This window comes from Corvus kubaryi, unplaced genomic scaffold (assembly GCF_017639235.1).
Source record: "Corvus kubaryi isolate FWS band 111438036 unplaced genomic scaffold, C.kubaryi_AGA036_p1.0 37385, whole genome shotgun sequence".
Taxonomy (NCBI): domain Eukaryota; kingdom Metazoa; phylum Chordata; class Aves; order Passeriformes; family Corvidae; genus Corvus; species Corvus kubaryi.
Genome location: NW_024581127.1, coordinates 20,871,203 through 20,891,763, shown reverse-complemented (window position 1 = coordinate 20,891,763; position 20,561 = coordinate 20,871,203). Strand labels below are relative to the sequence as shown.

Genomic DNA, 20,561 nt, shown 5'->3' with positions numbered 1-20,561 from the left:
CTTGGGCTTTGGGCATCTCCATGGAAAACAGGACAGGCCAAGGCCAGGCAGGGACATTACCCCCATGGCTAGGTAGAACAGGAATGTGGGAAGAGGGGGACAAACACTGCTGTGGCATCACTGGGACAGGGAGTCACGGCTTCAGCCTTGAGGCCATGGACCCATAGGCATGGGTGGTGGGAGGCCCCAGGAAGGCTGGGCAGTCCTGTTTTGGCCCATTAGAGCCCTCAGAGTCCTGACAGTCATTGGAGAACACTTCAGTGGTGTAAGATACATAGAGAAAATAGTGTATGTTTGGCATACAAAACTTACAGACCAAAAGTTAGTTGGGTTGTAATGGACTTATATAATATAACGTTTGCCAAATAATCTTGTTATCACCAAAGGGAACACAATTTATTGTTATTCTAATTAATGTTTTAATGGTCTGATAGTCTAAATTATCTAATATAGAAAAGCATCAATAATAACAATAATGCATTTATAAAAGTTAAGAATTGCCTTTCTACTCTCCTCTGTATTTCTTTTGTCTTATTTTCACCCTTTTCTTTGTGTCCCTGGGTGGGGATTACAACGAATTGAAAGCATCCAAAGATCTGTTAGGAGGAGTTTGACACTCTTGGACATGAAGAAATGAACTTCCTCTTCATTCTTGGAGTTCAATTATTCATTTTTTTGGTATATTTTCTTAACATAGTCTGCTTCTTTCTCATTGTTCTTTACTAAAATATGAAAGTTGCACATTAGTCTCTCTCAGCCTCACTAAGTATGTTGCTTGCTATGCAGGGCTTATGTAGCTTTATCACATCATTACTGTATGCAGTATTATCAGAGCACAACATTCCTGAAATGCCATTAGGTCAAGAAATATTCACTTGACACCTATGAATTATCAAAAATAGTGAAAACACCCTCAGGCCAAGGCAAGCCCACATACAGAATTTATGTGTCAATGTAAATTCTGTGGCCTTGTATTACTAATGGCAAAATTGTACTTACTAGTCTGCAGTCTCTGTTAATTTTGTGAGACATAGGTAAGGTAAACAATGAAAAATACATGCTTAAGTATTAAGATTTGTATTCAAGATACCTTTTCTGCAACCTTGTCTACCATTTGGCAAGTAAATGAACAAACTTTCTAAGGAGTTTACATTATTTCTAACAAGTACTAATCTGTTTAAAAACATGTAATAATTTAAAAAATATATTAAATATATTAGCTATTAAAATAATCTTCCCTGTAGTGAAGATTACTATATTGGATAATTTATCTTAAATTAGTTTAGCAATCTTCTGTAATAAGTTTAAGTCAAATAGCTTCTTGATGCCTAATACTGGATTTAGAATCAAAAATTTGGGCATTTAGCCTGCTTAGGGCAAATATTAGTTAGACACTCAAGAGCAATGGTACAAACATTTTTTCCTGTTAATAATAAGTGAAAGAGATTATTACTGGGTTCAAGATTCATTATTTTCTCATGTATCTGAACTTCATTGAAAATATTAAAAAAAGGCGTGTCAGAGTCATATCAATATATAGTTCAAGGTTTAGCAAGTATTGTTCTGTCTGAAACTGTATATTTGATTTTAAAAAGCCACTTTGCTTGCTTATAACATTGAACAGATATTAGGCAACTAATACTAATATTCCTCTGGGAGTAAGAGGAAAGTGAGAATTTAATTTTATTGAAAAGAAATGAGAGCACTACAATATGATGGCGTATCCATGGTGATACAAGAAACAGAATTAGAAGTCAGAACCTTTAAATTTTAAGTGTATCTTTTTGTTAAATGGTTGCTATATAAATTTTAATGTACATAGTCTTTATAGTAATCATTCTTTTGGATTTGCTTATTTGATGTTATCCTATCCTTAAAAAGGGGAAATAACACTCCTGCACTATGATTCACAAAACTTTCAAAATTAGAAAGAAAATAAATATGTAAGACAATATTGGCAAGGCTTTTTACTTGACAAATACAATAAAGGTATTCTTTTTAAGGCCAAGAGATGTGAATACTTTCCTTTCCCAGCATTATATCATTCATTTCATTAATTTTTGTAATATTATTGAGAGTCTTGAAGAATTTTTAAGTAGTATTTTTTGGATTTTTTTGTATGTTTATGTTTGATTACACAGATTTATGTTACATTGATGCATATGTCTTTTGAAAAAAAAGAAAAGTATGACTATATGAAAATAATTATTTTGTATTTCAAATCACTCCTTTCTCATTTACTAACATTCGTGTTAAGTTTTGGTTTTGTTTTTTGTTTTTTTCTTAAAAGTAACAGGCCTTTCAGAAAGTACTTTCTCAGTTTAAGTAAGTCAACTGAAAGAACATTATCCATATGTGCACATATGTTAGGCATTTTCATATTTGCTTCTATTAAAAAACCATATATTGCTGCAATAAAAAAAAAAATGGTAGCACTCTGTCTATGTCCTGATTTTAGTAGTAAGAAAACAAATCATGTTAGAGCTGTTTGGCAATTTGTCTGAATTTCAGATTTCCAAATGTAATCAGTTTGCTAAAATTAAGATTCATAAATTTACCATATTTTTGGTATCTACTTAAAAAAGGTGATCTTAAGTTCACTGAGAGAGGCATATGGAAGATCACAGAGATATGCATTTGTCTGTACTGAAGTATGACATATCCCCTGCATCACTGAAAATTTCTGGTTGCTGCTTAATTGTCACTTTCAGACTGTTTTGGTATGTCTTACTGCAGCAATTGATTTACGTGTAAAACTTTACACAAAAAATAGAGAAAAAGAGAAGAAAGAGGTAACAATAAAGAGGTTGAAAAAAAGAGAGCAGAAAAAGGCAAGTTTAAAAAATTCATAAGACAATGCAGTAATGCAAAAAGGCAAGTTCTAGTACCAAAAGGAAATAAAAATGAAATTCTGAATCAACTCTCACAATTGTGGACAACACGAGAACAAAAGGAACAAGAAGGACTTTTTTAAAATTCTGGCTAGACAGCTTTTGGAGTCTTTGCTATTTGTATAAGTTCAGGAATCATTGCCTGTTTGAACTAAAGTCTAGAAATTTCCTTTGAACTGTATCTTTTTCAGTCATGCGTTTCTTTAAAACTACAGTTTTATTTCTTTTCTGAATAGCTGGAAGTTGAAAATAGATTTTGTCAGATGAGTATTTTATGGCAGCCATTAATACTGATTTTATGTTCTAAAATATGTGTTTTATGTTATGTTTATGTATCTGTTTCTTTTCTATTACAATTTGATCCTAAGAACAGGTAAAGATACTAGAAATGTATGAATAATAAACAAAGTGATTTTTTAAAATAATAAGTCTGGAATGACATATGTTAAAAGAGTCAAATAAGCTGTTATGTCTACATAAACTTGAAAATTCCTTTAACAGATACAGAATATATTCTTCTAATTAGGTTTCTAACTTTATTGGAAATTTTTTGCAAGCATCAGATACTTAACGACAGAGAACATCAAAGAGAACAGTTAATTAAGATAGGGAAAAAAAAAAGCATCTTTTTAATAGAATGCACGGGTCACTCCAAAATTAGTTAAGTATAGGAAGTTTTAAGTAAGGCAGCTAAATAAGCCTTGACTAAAAGTCCTTGAACATTTGAAAGAAGAATGAAGATACAGTTATTATTCTTTTTAAAAATTCTATTTATAATTGTAACTACCTCTTTTTCTCTTTAATGAAGTATGCATTTATTTTTTTGCTTGACTGTCTACACTTCTTTCCCAATTACCCATTGCAAAATGATAGACTGACTTCTTGCTAATAAGATAGACAGGAAAAGTCCCAGGCTGACCTCATGACAGTCACCTTATTAGCACCTTCCTGTAGTCTGAGTCCCGTTTAGGGTCATCTGCATTAATGACCTTTAGCCTTGTTTGGGAAGTCTGTGGCTGGATCATATGTGTCACAAGAACTAATAAAGTCCTGTACCTTTATTCATCCTGAATTAACAGGACAGTGAATATTTCTATTTGCTTTCACATTTTTACTCAACATGGTTCTTAGGAGCTAATCAGCAAAACAAACTCTAATGAATTAGAATAGCTGTTGGACAGTAGCCTTAGATCCCATTTGGTCTTATGAACAATTTGCTTGTTTTTATCTGTTCTTCAAACACTGAAATAAAGAAAAATTAAATTTAGAATATAGTCATAAATGGGCCAGACTTTCTACCTAGAGTGCAGTAACAAGTGGTCTACTACAGATGTCTATTCTGATACAAGTTCTCTTCAATGTGTTTATCAATGAGCTTCAATCAATGACAGAGAGCAGTCTCACTGGATTTGCAGATGACACCAAAATATCAGTCATTATAGTCAAGGACCAACAGTCAATATAGTCGAGGACAGGCTTGCCATAGGGACACAGACAAGTTGGAAGAATGAGCCAACAGAAATCCAGTGAAAATCAGCAAGGGTCAGTGTAAAGTCCTGTATTTGGGTAGGAAGAAACCTTGGCAACAGGACTGTCCGATAGCGATGACCTCTGCTGAATAGAGCCTGTGTGTTGTGGCAGACAGCAGGCTGCACAAGACAGCAGTGTGCCCTGGAAAGAAAGAAGGCCAAAAGCGTCCTGAGTTATATTAATAAGAATGTCATCAGTAGATTTAAAGGGAAGGATTTTTGTCCTTGTCTCAACACTTCTGTGACCATAGCTGGAATAGTACATTAAGATTTGGGCTTCATGACAGGGAAGATGAGTTTTTCAGTGAAGCAAGTTCAGTGGAGGGTCACCAAGATGGTTGAGAGCTGGAGCACTTACCCTGTGAGGGAAGGAAGGCTGAGCAAACTGAGCTTTTTCAACCTAGAGAAGAGGGGACAACTTACAGGAAAGCTTTCCCAAGTCATAGTCCTCTAAAACAAAAAATAAAAGATCATTTTCAACAAGGATTTTCACTCTGTTAGATACCGTTTTCTGCCTTATTTTTGTTTCTGGTGAATGCTTCTCAGAGTGGGCAAAGGTATTTATTATCTCCCTAGATTGTGCCCTCAGGAATCACTCATAAAAAGTTAGTCCATTAGATTAATTGCTAATTGAACTTCCACTATGAGTTTATCTGGGGTAAATTTCCTTTGGTATCATGTTTACAACAGGAACCCTGTGTATACTTGTAGCATATTGCATATGCAAAGTGTGTGCATCTAGCACAGATTCATAATCTATTTTTGGAACTTTGTTTCAGGCAAATGTCAAAGGCTCTTGCCTCTTTTCTTTACTAAAAATGATCCTGGAATCAAGAACAGCTTCCACTTCTTTATAAATAGAAAGGCTTATGGGTCTCCCATATGTTTGCATTATCCTAAGTTTTAACAGTTGCAACACTTTTGAGTAGTGTCTTGTTAAGACTAGTTTTCTGAACGGAATTTCTCTGTAGATCATCAGCTTGATCTCTTTTCACTTCTACATAGCTCTAAGTTTTTATGAGTAAATACCACTTCCAATCTTTCCTTGCGTAAGGAGGCTAATTTGACACATGAAAGGTCCTCAGTTTTACTGGTTTTTGTCTGTTCTCCTTCCACAGAGACTCGCTTAGAGAAATGCTGGTCCAGTCTAGTAGGTCTCAGACTGTTTTGTGTGGGTTGGTTGGGTTCTCTTTCTTTGTGACGCCATGCCCTAAACAACAATTACTCTTTTTAACCCACTGTCCTCACTGCTTCCTCATATGATTCAGCCTAGCAGTTCCTCAAACTACACATCTTTTCTGGCTGATTGTGAATTCAAAGTGATTCTCTGCCTCTGAGTTGACTTCAGTAGACTGCAAAATTTTGGTTTAAGCTTTTCCCAAAAAGCAGAGATCAATCTTCCTTTCTTCCGTTTTGTGCCATTTATCATTAAAAGCTTTTCGTTCCTTTTTTTTCTTTTTCTTTTAAACCAGAGTATTAAAGTAAAACAATATAGGAGTATTTCTTTATTACATAGAAAAATACAATATTTAAAATAACCTCTTTGACAAACTGAAATGTCAGATGTTACTGGACAACACTGAAGTGGAGAGTATGGATTTAAAATGCCCATGCAACAAAGGTGCTTCAATTAGTCTAAGACTGTTTTCCCAAAATAAAGACCCCAAAATTCATACTCTTGCAGATTAAAAATTATATATACGGAAACATTGATGGATCTTTTCTGTGCAGTAGCTGATACTTACAAGATTGCTTATACATAACATTATTTTTTTCTCAAAATCTTCCATGTAAATCAAGCCATGTTGTTTAACTTTACTGATCTTCTGCATGAGTTCTTCAGTGTAAATGAATGTGAAAGCCTAACAAGTTAGGTGTTCTGTTTGAAAATTGCCTCTGTGTCAAAGCAGTACTTTTCAATGTGTAAGCTTTGTAGCTTTAAGTAAGTTTAATTTTTCTTGCTTTTTTCTTTTGAGATGAACTCTCCTTTAAGCTTTTCTCATTTAAAGTGCTGTGCCTATTTAAATAAATAGGATAGACCATGACATTTGATTGAGATTCTGAATATAGTTTTGCTTTGACCTTGATATTGGAAGCAGATGAATGCCTGTTCTTGTACATTTGCTTGCATGATAGAGATATGTTCACATAGATTTTGTTTTAATAGTAGTGATTATGTAACATACATTAAGTTTTCTTTGTTTTAAACAACATTTTTCTGTTCCAAAATATCTCTTGGCCATGCATTTGTATTTTCTGTGTTTTAAACTTGATACCAGTCTGTCAAAATTTATTGTATACTGAATCATAAGTAGTCTAGATTTTGATATTATGCACTGTTGTGACAATTTTCTTCTTTTATTATGAAATAAAGAATAAAAAATGTCTAGGTCTATTTTAGTTACTTATATCACTGTCATCATAGGACAGTAAGTAGTTTTGGGTTTGGTCTCTGACACATAAACCTGGAGCTTACATGGTACTACTAAGGTTTTTTAGTTTTGCAGGGGAAACCACCACTATGATTTAGAAGTGCTGTATTACACAACTGATGTTAGGACATTGAATGTCAGATAGCAAAAATAGTATTTACCCACATCAGCTTTATTTGTTTTCTTTATAAAGCTAACATATCCTGTTATGTTAGTATTTTTAATAGTATGATAAAATAAACCATTTTTAGCCTAAAAATTCTGCAGTAATCAAAAGAGACTATTAGCAAGACTGAGTATTTTTGATATGAGAATCTCTTCCATTAATTTATACAGAACATTTGAGAACTCTGTCAAGAGATGTGATATACCTTGTGCATTAAATATACTATATAATGCTTAGTTAAGACTCCTCTGGGAGTCTCATTTCCATTTTCTAGTGGACAGGTTTTTCTAAAAGTGTGAAAACTCTCGTTGCTTTCCATCCTGACATCACCCACTACATTTAAAGGACAAGTCTCAAAGTATGAGAAGAGAGCACAGAACCAAAAAGAGAAGTATGGAATATTATTGTTTGAATGACTGTTCAAGGGGCCCTAATCATTATTATGAAATAAAAAAGCCATGTTTTAAAGATACTAGTAAAATATAGTACAGTTTGTGCTACATCAGCTTTGTTCGACTATGTTTTTATGGTGAATTTTGTTATGCATTGCCCAGTCAATTATTCGTTCCAGCCAAGATGGAGTTTCTACTCTATTAAGATATTCTAAATGCTTACAGGTGAGAGACTTGGCTTCCAAACATTTGCAGCCAAATGTGGGGGATGGGGAAGAAAGAAAATGTTAACAAAATATGGAAAAATTGGCCCTATATTTTGAATAGTAGGGACCTTAAAAATGCTAACAATATTTTCACAAGCAGTGCATGGACAATTTTTTAGCTTATTGAAACATTTTATATGTGAGGGTTTATAGTAAAATAATCTGGTCTATTACAGAATTTAGAGCGCAAAAAGAGAATTACATATGAAGCCTTTTTACAATGTTAAGTATAAATAATACTGCTGACAAGTTTTGTTTAAATGTGTACCTTTTATTATTCATCTACACCTGGTCTCATGTCAAGTCTAAATGAGCTTTTAGATCCCTGTCAAGGGATCTGTGATGAAAATAATGAGCATATCTGAGAGCCTTATTAGCAGCTGGAGTATGGCAGATTTTTCTGCTACTTAGGTTAGTATATAATGCTGCCATTTCACTCCTCAATAGGATGGTTTCCTAGTAGGGGCCCTATTAATGATATAGCTGTATATTTTGCTCTAGCCATGCTCATTTCTGAATGTGCAGGGCTGGAAATTATGTGCTGTCATTAAGACTGGTAAAAAAGTTTAAGTTTTGAGGACATTTAAATCTTAACATGTAATATCACTATTATTACAAAATGTTCACTAGCATTAAACAATGTTCTGATTGCTTCAATTTTTTAAATAAAGCCTTTTGACTTTCCTCTTTTCATGTCAGTTGTCTTTACTATGTTAAACAGAGGGAAATTTAATTTTTTAGATTGATCAAGAAAACACAATTCAAAAGAAAAAGTTAGCATCCAGTACTACTGTGTGTCCTACAGGTTCTTCTACTTTCATCAAAACTGCCTCCACTGGTGAGTTAGAGGAGCATATTGCGGCCACTACTGGTGCCATTACTGTTGCTAGCACATCTGCTGATGTTGCTGTATCCAGTGCAGTGACCACCTGTAGACAATCTGCTGAAGAACAACGAGTACAAGCTATGAATACAAGAAAACCAATTCTGGAGTTGGCTGCTTACAAGGAAGCACTCTCTCTTCCTCAAGCAAATTTACAAAGCACAAGAAGACGACCAAGAAATGCTGAACAGATAGAAAGAGCTAAAGAACTTGCAGTTGTTACTCATAGAGGTATTGGATATTATTTTACTTGTGCACATGTAGTTATGAAAAAATATTTTGTATAAATTAAAAATGAAAGTTCAGGTATCCATTCAGGAAGTGTAATTGAACCAAATGGGAAAGGGATTAAATCTGCCTAAATTTGAGTTCTAGTAGGTCATTCAGATGGAAAAATGAAATTAGTAGTAATATTGTCTTCATTATTTAAATTGTTTTGATTTCTAAAAAGACAAAATGTACATATAAGGAATTTTCTTTTCATGTGGCTTTATAGCTTCTAGCATTATATTTCACAATAAAGCTTAGTGTAAGAGACATCTGATGGAAGTTTTGAGAATTGAGATTAGAATACTCATCTATTCTGCATATTTGATTAGACATAATTAACCATAGCATTAAAAATGTACTTTATAAATAGCTGCTGTTCTAAACCAGTAGGTGATGCAGTTGTATTCGTCTCCCTCCTGCTTAAATCTTCAGCAATATTTTGTTTTTTAAAACATCTGTACATTTTTATTCTATCAAACATGAAATCAATGATCAAAGCAACATTTAGAACACTAGGGAATTCAGCAAATATTAAAGTGCTAAAGCTAAAGATTTTATATATGTCTATATTGAGATGATCTAATCTGCATGCTAAAGTATTAATAATGAACAATATTTGGAGTATAAAACAAGCATTGTTTGCTGCGTTAAAAAGTAAATGTTGATATCTGAAACGTGAAGGTGACAAAAAGTAATGCTGGAATGTCTTAAGTTAACCAACAGATATTCAGAAAAAAATTGCATGTTGGTGTGTTTTTAGACATACACAATTTCAGAAAAGGATCAGCTTAATTTTGCAGGCTAATGTTGTTGAATACCATTTATTATGCATTTTGAATTTTTATTGTGTGCTTCATGTTAATCAATTGTACATGAAAAATTCATAAACACAAATATATTGATGAGAAGCACCTTTTACAGCACAAGACATTTGTAGAAATCTCATTATATGTTTGATGTTTTGTAAAGAAGTTTTATTTGGAATCTGTTGTCTTACTGGATAGTCACCTAGTATAAGTTATTGTAGCTTCATTTACTAACACCTTTTGAAACAAGAGCTGCAGTTCTCCAGAATTTTGAAATATATAATTTAAATAGAGTAACTGAAAAACAAACACTGTATTTGGTTTGCATATGAAATAGAAATAATTAAACAGATGTTTATGTTTCATTTGCATTAATTTCAGTGGAAATCTGAAGTATTTTCTGGTTATTGACTGGTATAAATTAATCAACAGTTTGGTTTGTACTGGTTGTGTGGCTATGCATTAATTTCAAAATGTCTTTGGTCAAGTTTAAAAAACAGGCTTGTTTTCAGTTATAAGGGAGTTTATGAGGATCTGTAATAATATCTTCTAATTTAAAGATGTAAGAATGTACTACTTCAGCAGCTAAATATGGCAGTAATTGTGATACACATACAGTTTTTTCCCATTTCCTGTTTGGAATCATTACACTACAGTGTCCTCCCCGCTGTTTTCTCAGTGTTCCTTTCTTCTCTGACCTATTCTTTAATATAAGATACAGGTATGGCACATAATTCTAAATTATTTTATCATATTGAAATGCTAAACATTAGATTATGAAAAAAAGGAGAATAATTTAGACACCAAGATACTGCTAAAATAATGTTATGGTGTTTATTTTTCACAAATTAAAATAGTACTACAGGTACGAAAAGGTACACATACAAGTGAAATCAGACTTGTATGGACCTCAGTGGAGAAGAAAGCCCATACCTAGTTCTGTGTGCATTTTATTCCCCCATGCAACATTGAAAGTCTTGATTTTGCTAGCATTCATTATACTAAATATTTAAATTTTTTTCCTGTGTCTGTGACTCACAGAACAGTATATGTGTTCATGCTGTTAAAGGGATATTCCTATACTGAGTAAAAATTTACCATTTTTACTCAGCAAACATTTTGATAACAGCCATTAAAACATATCAAATGACCTTCAATAAATAACCTATAATTTTCTTCCACAAAATATTCCTTTCTAAAAAGACACAGACATATTTTGAAGGAATTTTTGTCAATGTGAGATAGCTGTTAATTGACTTGAAGAAATTTCCATTACGGAGGAACGTTCCAGAGGTATTTATATAGAGTTTCCTGTAGGTTACTACTTAAGTATTTTAATCTCTCTTTGAAAATGTATTATGCACAGAAGTCTAAAAACTCTGCATATTAAATAACTATGGAATTATATCTACTTAAGAATTTTATATTAAAACCTTCTAAAATTATTTCTCTGTTTAATAGATATTAAAAATTAGTTTTTACATTGGAAATGCATTTTTTGTAGTGCTCTAGATTGTAATTTAAGAATTACACTCCCAAATTATGCAAATTAATTCATAATTGAGAAGACAAAATTTTATATACTAAATATAATTACTAAAACTTACTGTTTCATATACACACTATGTATGTGTGAATATTTGAAATTGTAAAAATTTATTGTACATATAGATGTAACTGTAGGCTTTTTTGAGAATATTGCTAGTAAGACCAGAATAGTGCAGTTTTATGATACATTAGCATTGATGCAAAATCATAACTGCAGAAAAAGAGTAGTACTGTTGGCTTCCATGCGATTGTTCTGTGGATAAGGTCTTTCAGAATGAGTAGACAATAGCAACACTGTTTTGTTTTGCAAAAATTTTTTTGAAGTTTATGCATGAACGAGATGTATAGAGAGAACTAGAAGTCTATATGTACCCAAAATTCTACTGCTAGGTGTAAATTACCGTACTAGATACACTACCTGGACCTCAACAATAATTTAAATTGTGTCAAAGGCTGGCTGATGAATATCTTCTCTAAGCTTATTAGCTGGATAAAGAAACCCTAGGTGCATTTGGTGAAATATTTTCCTTAAAGGTAGGGAAGTACAAGTATCATTTTATAAGAAAGTAGTGAGATCTCTTGAGGAATACTGTACATGATTATAGTTTCTTCATCAACAAGAATTCAGACTGAATCAGATAAATAAAGGTAATGTAATGGTATAACATTTTCCTGATCATCCCACCTTACAAAATACCGTGTAAGACAGGATGAAAGCATAAATTTTGAAGTAAATGTCAGTATGTACAGAACTTAAATAAGGACAAGTTAGTACATAATATATAAAAATTTTTATTTGGGAGATGAGCAAGAAGAGTTCTTGTTATTGCAACAATGAAGCCTTGTAGAAGGAGGGAGTAACTAAGGATGAGAGGCTTATTTTCAAGATGCACCTTGATAGGCTAAAGAAAAATATATTTAGATAGGATAGCTGATAGTGAAACACAGCACCTTTTGGGTCCTCAGTTCTAACAAAACCAAGTGGTCAAATTCAGAAAAGTTTATCTCTTCTGTTCAGAAGAAGGGGGGGAAAAAAGGAGATTCCTAAACCCTTCCACTCAGCTAAACCAAGGAACTTCAAATTCCCAGATTTTAGTAGAAATTCTTTCCTATCGTACAGTCACAGTTTCTAGTATGGTCCATATTTTTCAGATGTGAAAACAAGAAGGCAATTAAACATGATAGACACAAGATAGAAACATGATATTTCCTTGTTTTTTTCTTTTTTCTTTTTTTTTCCTGTTAAATATTTAGGAATTGTTGGCTTCATCATGACTAAAGTAATAGAGGATAATCTGACATTTTTGTTTTCTACTATTTGTGTTTCATACAGTTTAGTAATGCTGCTAGTCCTTTTGAATTGTTCTATAATTTATATCAACTACATACTTTACTTATTAAGGCTCTAGAATTTTTATTTGTGTATATGCATTCACCATGAGAGAGATTTTAGAACATTTTCTTGTGAGGGCTTATATAGCATACTTTTACTGTCTAAAGATATGTTAAGAGGCATATGGCCAAAAGCTAAAAGGCATTTGTACAGTATGCTTAATAATATGACTTAAATTTTGGTTAGCCCTGAAGTGGTCAGGCAGTTGACTATTGATTGTCATTGGTCCCTTCCAACTATTCTGTTTTTTCTATTCTATTCTATTCTATTCTGTTCTCAATGTTCATTTTAATATGGAAATACACATACATAGTAATTAAATGGCCCGAGAAACAAATGAGTACCAGGTGCAAACAATGCAAAAAGACCTCTAGTACAGTTCGTAAGTCATAAATTAAATTTAGAAAAAAAAACCAGTCTGAAAAAGAGATACAGTAGTTGAAGAAAAAAAATTGCTTAGCAGACTCAGGCTCAAATAGTGCCAGGAAGTCTTAATGGATGACTCCAGTCATCATCTAGCAGTTCAAAAGTGTCTCAGTGCTTTCTTTAGGAAAATTATTTTCAAGAGACCTCCGGATTCCAAAAAATTTCATGACTCCAAACTTCTCTTTTCAAAGAGCAGAAATGTCACTAAGTATTTGCAAATTTTTAACCATATATTCTCAGTTTGAGGAAATACATATGCTTTGATAATTTTACTTAACTGTTTCTTTACAAAATCTTATTAATTTTACTGATATCTCCATTCTCTTTCTCTATGTTTTCAGCTCTATTTTTTTATTACTTTCCTGTAAGCTTTTATAATTTCTCTGTCCTTTCCCCTTTCTTCTTTAAGAAGAGTTGTCTATCCCAGCTTGCCTTATGCTTTTTGATATCTGGCCTTATATAGCATCTTAGTAATGGCCAGGACAAAATGAATCAGGGAGAAAAAATCTTGCTACTGGGTGTTCCCTATTAAAACAGCATTTCTTTTTCCTTCTGTCTTACAGGAGAATTTATGATGGTAGAAGGAAAGAAGATTTTAAGATTTGTTACAGGAAAATAAATAATTTGCTAATAAAACTTTTGAGAACAAAAGCATGTTAAGAGAAACTTATCTTGATTTTTTTTCTTTTCTTTGAAAGATTATAATGAAAGTGTATGATAGGTCATTACATTGGGATTATTCAATATAAAACTTTTAAGGATTTGTTAGAAAATATGTATTCACATATCCTAATTTTTTGAGGTTTACTTAGAAGGAGCAAGAGGAAAGGAGGAGTAGGGACAGAGAGGTTTTTTGAACAGCTGTTAAATATTTTTAAGTCTAGTAGGTAATCAATGTGCATATGTCCTCAGGGTTTTTTTTTTTTTTCCTTTGTTTTTGTAAGTGAAACCCAGAACTAAAAAGATGAGGGTTGAAGAAAGTAAATGTATTTGGCAGTAAGATTATTGCATTCTATATTTCTAAGATTATTTGTATATAAGAAGATTTGTATATAAGAAGTTTTCTTCTTGGAAAATTTTAAAAGTTTCAAGAAATAAGCATAACACAAACATAATCTAGCACTCAAACACTTAATCCCTGAATTATATTTGTTTAATATTCCGTAATACTTTTGGAAATACCCACTTAACATGTGCAACAAATCACATAGATACATTCTGTTTGTTGGATGAACTTTATAATGGATGGTTTGTTAATGTTGAGATTTTTATTAGAGAAAAATTGACAATAATGTCCTAAACTTCTTGGTATCTTTGCACTTGGAAGTAGGAAAGGAGATAATTTGTCATCCAAAAGTCAAGTCTGGAGTGGTTAGAAGGGAAGAAAGGGAAAAAGAAAATCAGCCATACTGATTTCAAAAAATTAATTGTGTTAATGTTTTAATTGAATTTTTGCCTTTTATACTTCCCTGTCAATTTTCTTCTATGAACTTGTTTTTCCTATTCATGTTTTTTTCAGTTCCTGCAGTTCTTAACTGTTCTTCATTACGCTATTCATGTTTACTTCTATAATTGATATTTGTCTGATGTGTTGTGGCATTACTTTCCCTCGGTATTTCCAGTTTTCTTCTTTTGTCCACAAATTGCTGGTATAAATCAGATGTATTTTAGTTAGAATGTAAAAACCAAATTATCAGTAGTGCAACTATAAATTAATATTAAAATACACATATTAACCATACTTCCTTCATTTTAAATAATTATTTTTTTCAAATTAGAGAAATTGATATACATAAAATATAGAAAATACTAGAAAAACTGTAATTTAGATCATTTTATATTAGTAATACAGTGCAGTAGTTCAATGTAGTAATGCAGTAGTTGCAGTAATTTGAAATATAAATCTTCTATACAATTTGATTTGACCAGGGGACTTTAGAGGTTAAAGGGGCAGAGGATATGGGGAAAAGGGTGGAGGGTGTGGGTAGTAAATGAAAAACTAAGATCAGCTCATGTAAAAAGTGAAAAATTTATTAGTATGAAAAGTGGATGTTTTCACCACTTTGCAGTCTGTTCATCTTCTGTATGGCTCTTCATATTTAAGAAATTGTTAATCCATGAAGGTCATGCTGTGCTACAAAAACTGATGAAAATCCATGTTCTCTAATGCTGACTTTCAAGGTGCAGAAAGGTTGTAGAAGATAGTGCTACATTAGTTGGTGTGTTGGGTTACAGTGAAGTTTATTTGGATAATCACTAGATTTAGAGATTTTTCACGTACATTTCTAAAGCCTGAAGTGCCATCATATAAAAATTAAATAAGTTTCTATCTCTTTCCTCCCATGCCCACCCCATCTGTGCAATCCCTTAAAGTGGTGATCTCTAAGATACTTGGATATTCAATACTTGCATTGTTAGAATTTGGAAATGCTGGATAATTAGTTGTATCACATGTGTAGTCAATATGATGTGAATATAAAGAAAACAAAAAAGGAACTGACTTTCATGAGAGTAGTAAGTTCAGTGCATTCAGGCGGCAGATGTACTTCTAGAGGAAATACAATGAAATAGACATATGCCAAAGAGGAACTGGAAGTATCATGCATAATGTATCTGGCATATTTGCACATGCACAGATAATGCTGGGGTCCAAAGTATATGATGCATTTGTTTCTGTCACTAGAAATAGCAGTTGTTGTGAGTAAAATCTGCCATCATCATGTATCGAAGATTTTAAATAATCAGTGAATTACTGGCTCTGCACAAGTCAAAATCAGTTCTACGCTGTATTCCAAACAAATTTTTTGGTCACTTCAGAAAGCAGATGATGAGTTAATTACTCTTTATTTCTCAGATAACTCATTTTCCAATAGTATGATATTTTTGCAGATGTAATTTAAGTAGGGATGTACATACAATCTTGAAATAATGGCTTTGTTGTTATCATATTGTTCTCCATCTCCGTTAGCTGAGTGATAGTGAATATCAAGTAAGAGTAGTTCTGGAGAAGGAAAGGACTTTTTCCATTGTTCTGTATAGTTAATTGAAGTAATGCACCCTGAGTGCCTGCTTTGTATAAAACAGTGGTGGTTTAGTCCTCAGCATTTTAAATATTGTTTATATTTGATTTGAAAATTTACAAAGTATAGAAATGATGAGAGGGACACTTCCTTTACATAAATGCTGTTGCATAACCAAAACAAAGACGCAAATTTACAGGTTGACAGTGTTTTAAATAAATATCCTTCACTTGGCTATATACCCTGATGCTTCTATATTGTAGAATCAAATTTTTCTTGAAATTGATTTCTCATTTGGCTCTCAGGACACACTTTTTCAATGAAGTCAGAACTGTGTCAACTGAACAATCTTCATTCAAAATAAATTTTTTTTCTAGTGTTTGAGAGCTTGCTGTACTTAAGGTTGTTATTCAGATTTTACATCTAAGTGGGGGTTTTTATGATATATATACTTAAAACTTATTTACATGAGGCCCTTTTTTAATGCAGTACCTATCCTGAAGTATAAAATGCTGGAATTGTCAGACTTAGTCCTCTCTTACAAGTGTTTGTATGTAGCATGTCTGTATACATGCAAATATGAATTTGCATAAATATACACAATTACACAACCTTTTTATTAAAGAAAAAAAAGACAATATTTTAATTTTTACGTGTGCCTAAAATTTTCCCTGTAAGTGTTAGAATCTTCATTATCTTACATGGGAGACAATTTTTGGTGAAAAACTTCAAGAAAATAATTCTGAACACATTTCACTTTTAATTGGCTGCTTGAAAAGTGTACGTGTCTCTCATTTGTCTATTGACTGAATGTTAGTTCACACATCTGTAACGCAAAAGTTCTTACCTGGACTTCCTTCGTTACTGGGACTGTTCATATCCTTCCCTCCTTAGTACAGCATTCAGTTCCATTTTCCTTATTTACAGAAAATATTGCGCCTTCTAGCCTTAGAAAAAGTTACAGAGAAAGAGTGTGAGAGAGAGAAAGGTGGGGCTGTTCAGTGTGAAGAAGTGAAGGCTTTGTGGAGACTTTGGAGCACCTTCAATTACCTGAAGAGGACCTACGAGAGAGCTGGAGGGGGGCTTTTTATATGGGCATGTAGCGATAGAGCAACAGGGGATGGCTTTAAGCTGAAAAAGGGTAGGTTTAGATTAGATATTAAAAAGTTCTTTACTATGAGGGTGATGAGGTACTTGAACAGGTTTCCCAGAGAAGCTGTGGATGCCCCATTCCTGGAAGTGTTCAAGGCCAGGCTGGATGGGGCTTTCATCAAGGTGTTATATTGGAAGGTGTCCCTGCCCACAGCAGGGGACTTGGCACTAGATGATCCTTAGGTCCCTTCCAACCCAAACCATTATATAATTCTATAATAATAATTCTGTATTTTTATTAAAGTGACTTGAACTACGAATAAAGCGTGAGCAGTGTTGAGCAGAAATCCCAAGATGGATGCTTAAATTATTTTCAGGGTTTTGACATAATCTCTGATTTGGTTTCACAGAGTTCCAATGCTACTTGTTATGCTTCATCCAGTCATGTGATCAAAAATAGATTCAGGATTGACAGAGATTTTTTTGGGTAGATGTTCACCAGTGTTCCTTCTCCTCCAAAAATAAACAGCGCAAATAAACACACCTGCTGTCCTTATCTATAAATTTAAAACAAACCAACCAACCAAGCTAGAAGCCACATGTATTTAAAGCATTATTAAAAAAAATTTAAGCGTCTCCTTGCATTATAACACTGAACAATGGTTATGTCATATAGGGTTTTATAAATTTAGATTATTTTTTAAATATACTAATGTCTTATCACTGCCTTCCTATTATATTGGTATGTCTCCCCAGGAGTATCCTACTTCGTTGGTGTAATCTATTTTCTTGGCTCTTGGCTGTTCAAAAATATGAGAACATACTAGTCTAACCATATTTAACGATTTGTAGCATTGTTACATCTGAACTCTTTTTCTTGAGAGAAATGGGCATATAAACTCATCTCATGCAAAAGTAGGTATCTTAAGACCTGATGAACTGAACTCTTAATGTGTTTTTCTTTGTGGATGGGCTTAGATGCATACAACTACACAGTTTGCTGTCATGAATCCATCCTCTGAGACTTCTGGAAAGTGAAATCCACTTTCAGTACTTACTGTCATGTGTTTGACATGCAAAATAAGCACTATTTTGCCAAGTATAAAGTAATCTATTTATTGGGTAGGGGATGTTTTTTGTGATGGTGGGGTTGTTTTTATGTACATGCACTTGCAGCCCAACATATAGCTTAGTAGTGGCATGTTTGCCATACAAATATCTATAAATTCTCCTTCACAGTGTACTCAGAAACTACTGTTCAGTAAATCAAAATACAAACCCCAGTTAAGAGTAAAATTCTTCTCTTGTAAAGGTGCTTTAGAAAACTGGAATTGCTTGCTTACCTAATGATATTTAATAGCCTCAGCAAAGTGATGCAATGGATTATAAAAGTCTTTGACTGATTTCAGTGCAGTCACCAAGACACTCTTTTAACTATTTTCTGTTCCACCTTACATCTTGTGAACTCGTCTTGTGTACATAAACTAGGAATATGCCATTGTGTTTCAGAACGAGTACAAACAAATGAACAAAAGTACAGGACAGTCTTCCTGCTTTAGTATGGTGTTGTGATGACTTCTGAAAATAAAGGACAAACATGTCTCTAATGAGAGCATTTAAACCCATTCCAGCACCTGAGATCATATATTCAAGACCACTCCCATTTTGCTTAGGTGCTGGAAGAATAATTAAGCCTGTCTTCTGATTCATGAGGAGTTATTTTAGACTGATCCTCAAAGAAAGACAGAAGAGGGTCAGAGCTATAGTACAACATTCCTATTTACGTAGAAATAACATTTTAGAAAGCTCAGATAATGACAAGAAAGCATTACTGTTATTCCAGTATTGCTCTACTGTATGAAGGTAGAGTTGTTGGATCTATGATTTCCACTGAGGATAGAATTGTTTATGGACTTCTTTTAATTTGGAGAGGGGATGGGGCTTCTCCTATTAAGGGTAAAAAAACCCCAAAATCTTGTACTTTGTGGCAACATATATTTCACTTCTGCAAATAATGTATTTCCCAGAACCATTATCATATAATATATGACATTATTGCTGGGAAATTATCACATACATATATATATATATACACCATCAATGTTTATAAGTTACGTTATAATAACACACAAGTAAATTTGCATTTTGCCTTTTGAGATAATAGTGATTTTGTATTTATAAGAAAATATGGTCTCCAATCAGAAGTGTAAAAAAAATTTATTAACATATCCTGTACCTATCCTATAAATTGTCTTCCTTAGTAGTACCCTCTTTCTTCTGAATCTGGTTCTGCTCTTGTGATTAGTAATAATACTTTTATTTATAAAAAGACAACAACAGTATTTAGCTACTCATTTATACCTAATGTAAAGGTTCTTTGAATATCCATTGATTTTCTGTAAGACGTAATGGGTATGAAAAATTCTTTGACAACATACAGTCTATCTTCTTATGTTAAGTTCTCCTAGATGTAGTTCCTTTAATCTATTCTGTCTTCATCAGCAGTATTTGCTTGTAGCCAAGATAAAACATAATCTTCCATATAGCTTTTTAAAAATATATAGTTGCTATAGTGGCTATAAAGCCACTTAAGTAATAAATTATATATATATAAAGCCACCTAAAATCAATTTATACTTAACATTTAGAATTGTTTAAGAAGGTCCATTTTAATTTATAATTCACTGCTCACATGCCAAGCATATTAGAGATGAGGCACTTAGTTTAATGACTGAGAAGGAAAGTTTCTTGTAGTGTTTTTGCTTATTCTTGCTTACATTTTTTTATATATGTTAAGTTTTGGATTTATTCTCTTTTTATTAGTTTTTTCTTTCAAAGATATTTTGAGGCCACAAGGTTGGCCTGGATTAACTGTGTATATCATAAAGCCAGTCCACAAGAAGGACTTTTACAGAAACAAATGAGCTGTAGGCTTAGGGGAGAGGTGGGAGATAGCTACCTTCCATATCACATTTTGCAAATAACAGTTTTCAAGCTAGAAAGACCAGCTGCAGAACCAACAGCAGGACAGCAGACTGTATTTTATTTTCTATATTCAAATATCTTTTTTCTTCTTTTTGGTTCCCAACACAGAAGAAACAGCTATTTTAGAGCAAACATATTTATAATCCTTTTCATTTTCCAAGTTCCATAAGTGTGTGACAATGTTTTAGACAATTATGTGGTGCATGGAAATAAAAACTTTTGGCCATACTTTTTTAAATTGGTTATGCAGGAGAACAATTAACTTGCAAATATCACTCCTTTCCTTTGTCAGGTATACAAATTGGTCTCAATATTTATTTTTGTAAATTGTTTCACACCAAAGGTATAAAATCTGAACTTGTGAGGTAGCCAGTACTCTAATTTGTATATACTACCATGATAAAATTTGTCAAATGAAATATTTTAGATTGTATTTCCTGATACATGTTTTGTTTTTGTTTT

General features: G+C 32.8%; 1 protein-coding gene across 4 annotated transcripts in view; it reads left to right on the top strand.

Moving 5' to 3' along the window:
• Positions 1 to 20,561, top strand: part of CSMD3 (CUB and Sushi multiple domains 3) — a 613,333-nt gene that overhangs the window by 236,267 nt on the left and 356,505 nt on the right. For 2 of the 4 annotated variants that reach the window (XM_042035928.1, XM_042035927.1), the window contains exon 7: positions 8,482 to 8,790. The exons of the other annotated variants lie outside the window; for them this stretch is intronic. In XM_042035928.1, coding sequence (XP_041891862.1) covers positions 8,482 to 8,790 — 309 coding nt within the window. The remainder of the gene's footprint in view (positions 1 to 8,481; positions 8,791 to 20,561) is intronic. 4 annotated transcript variants of the gene reach the window in all.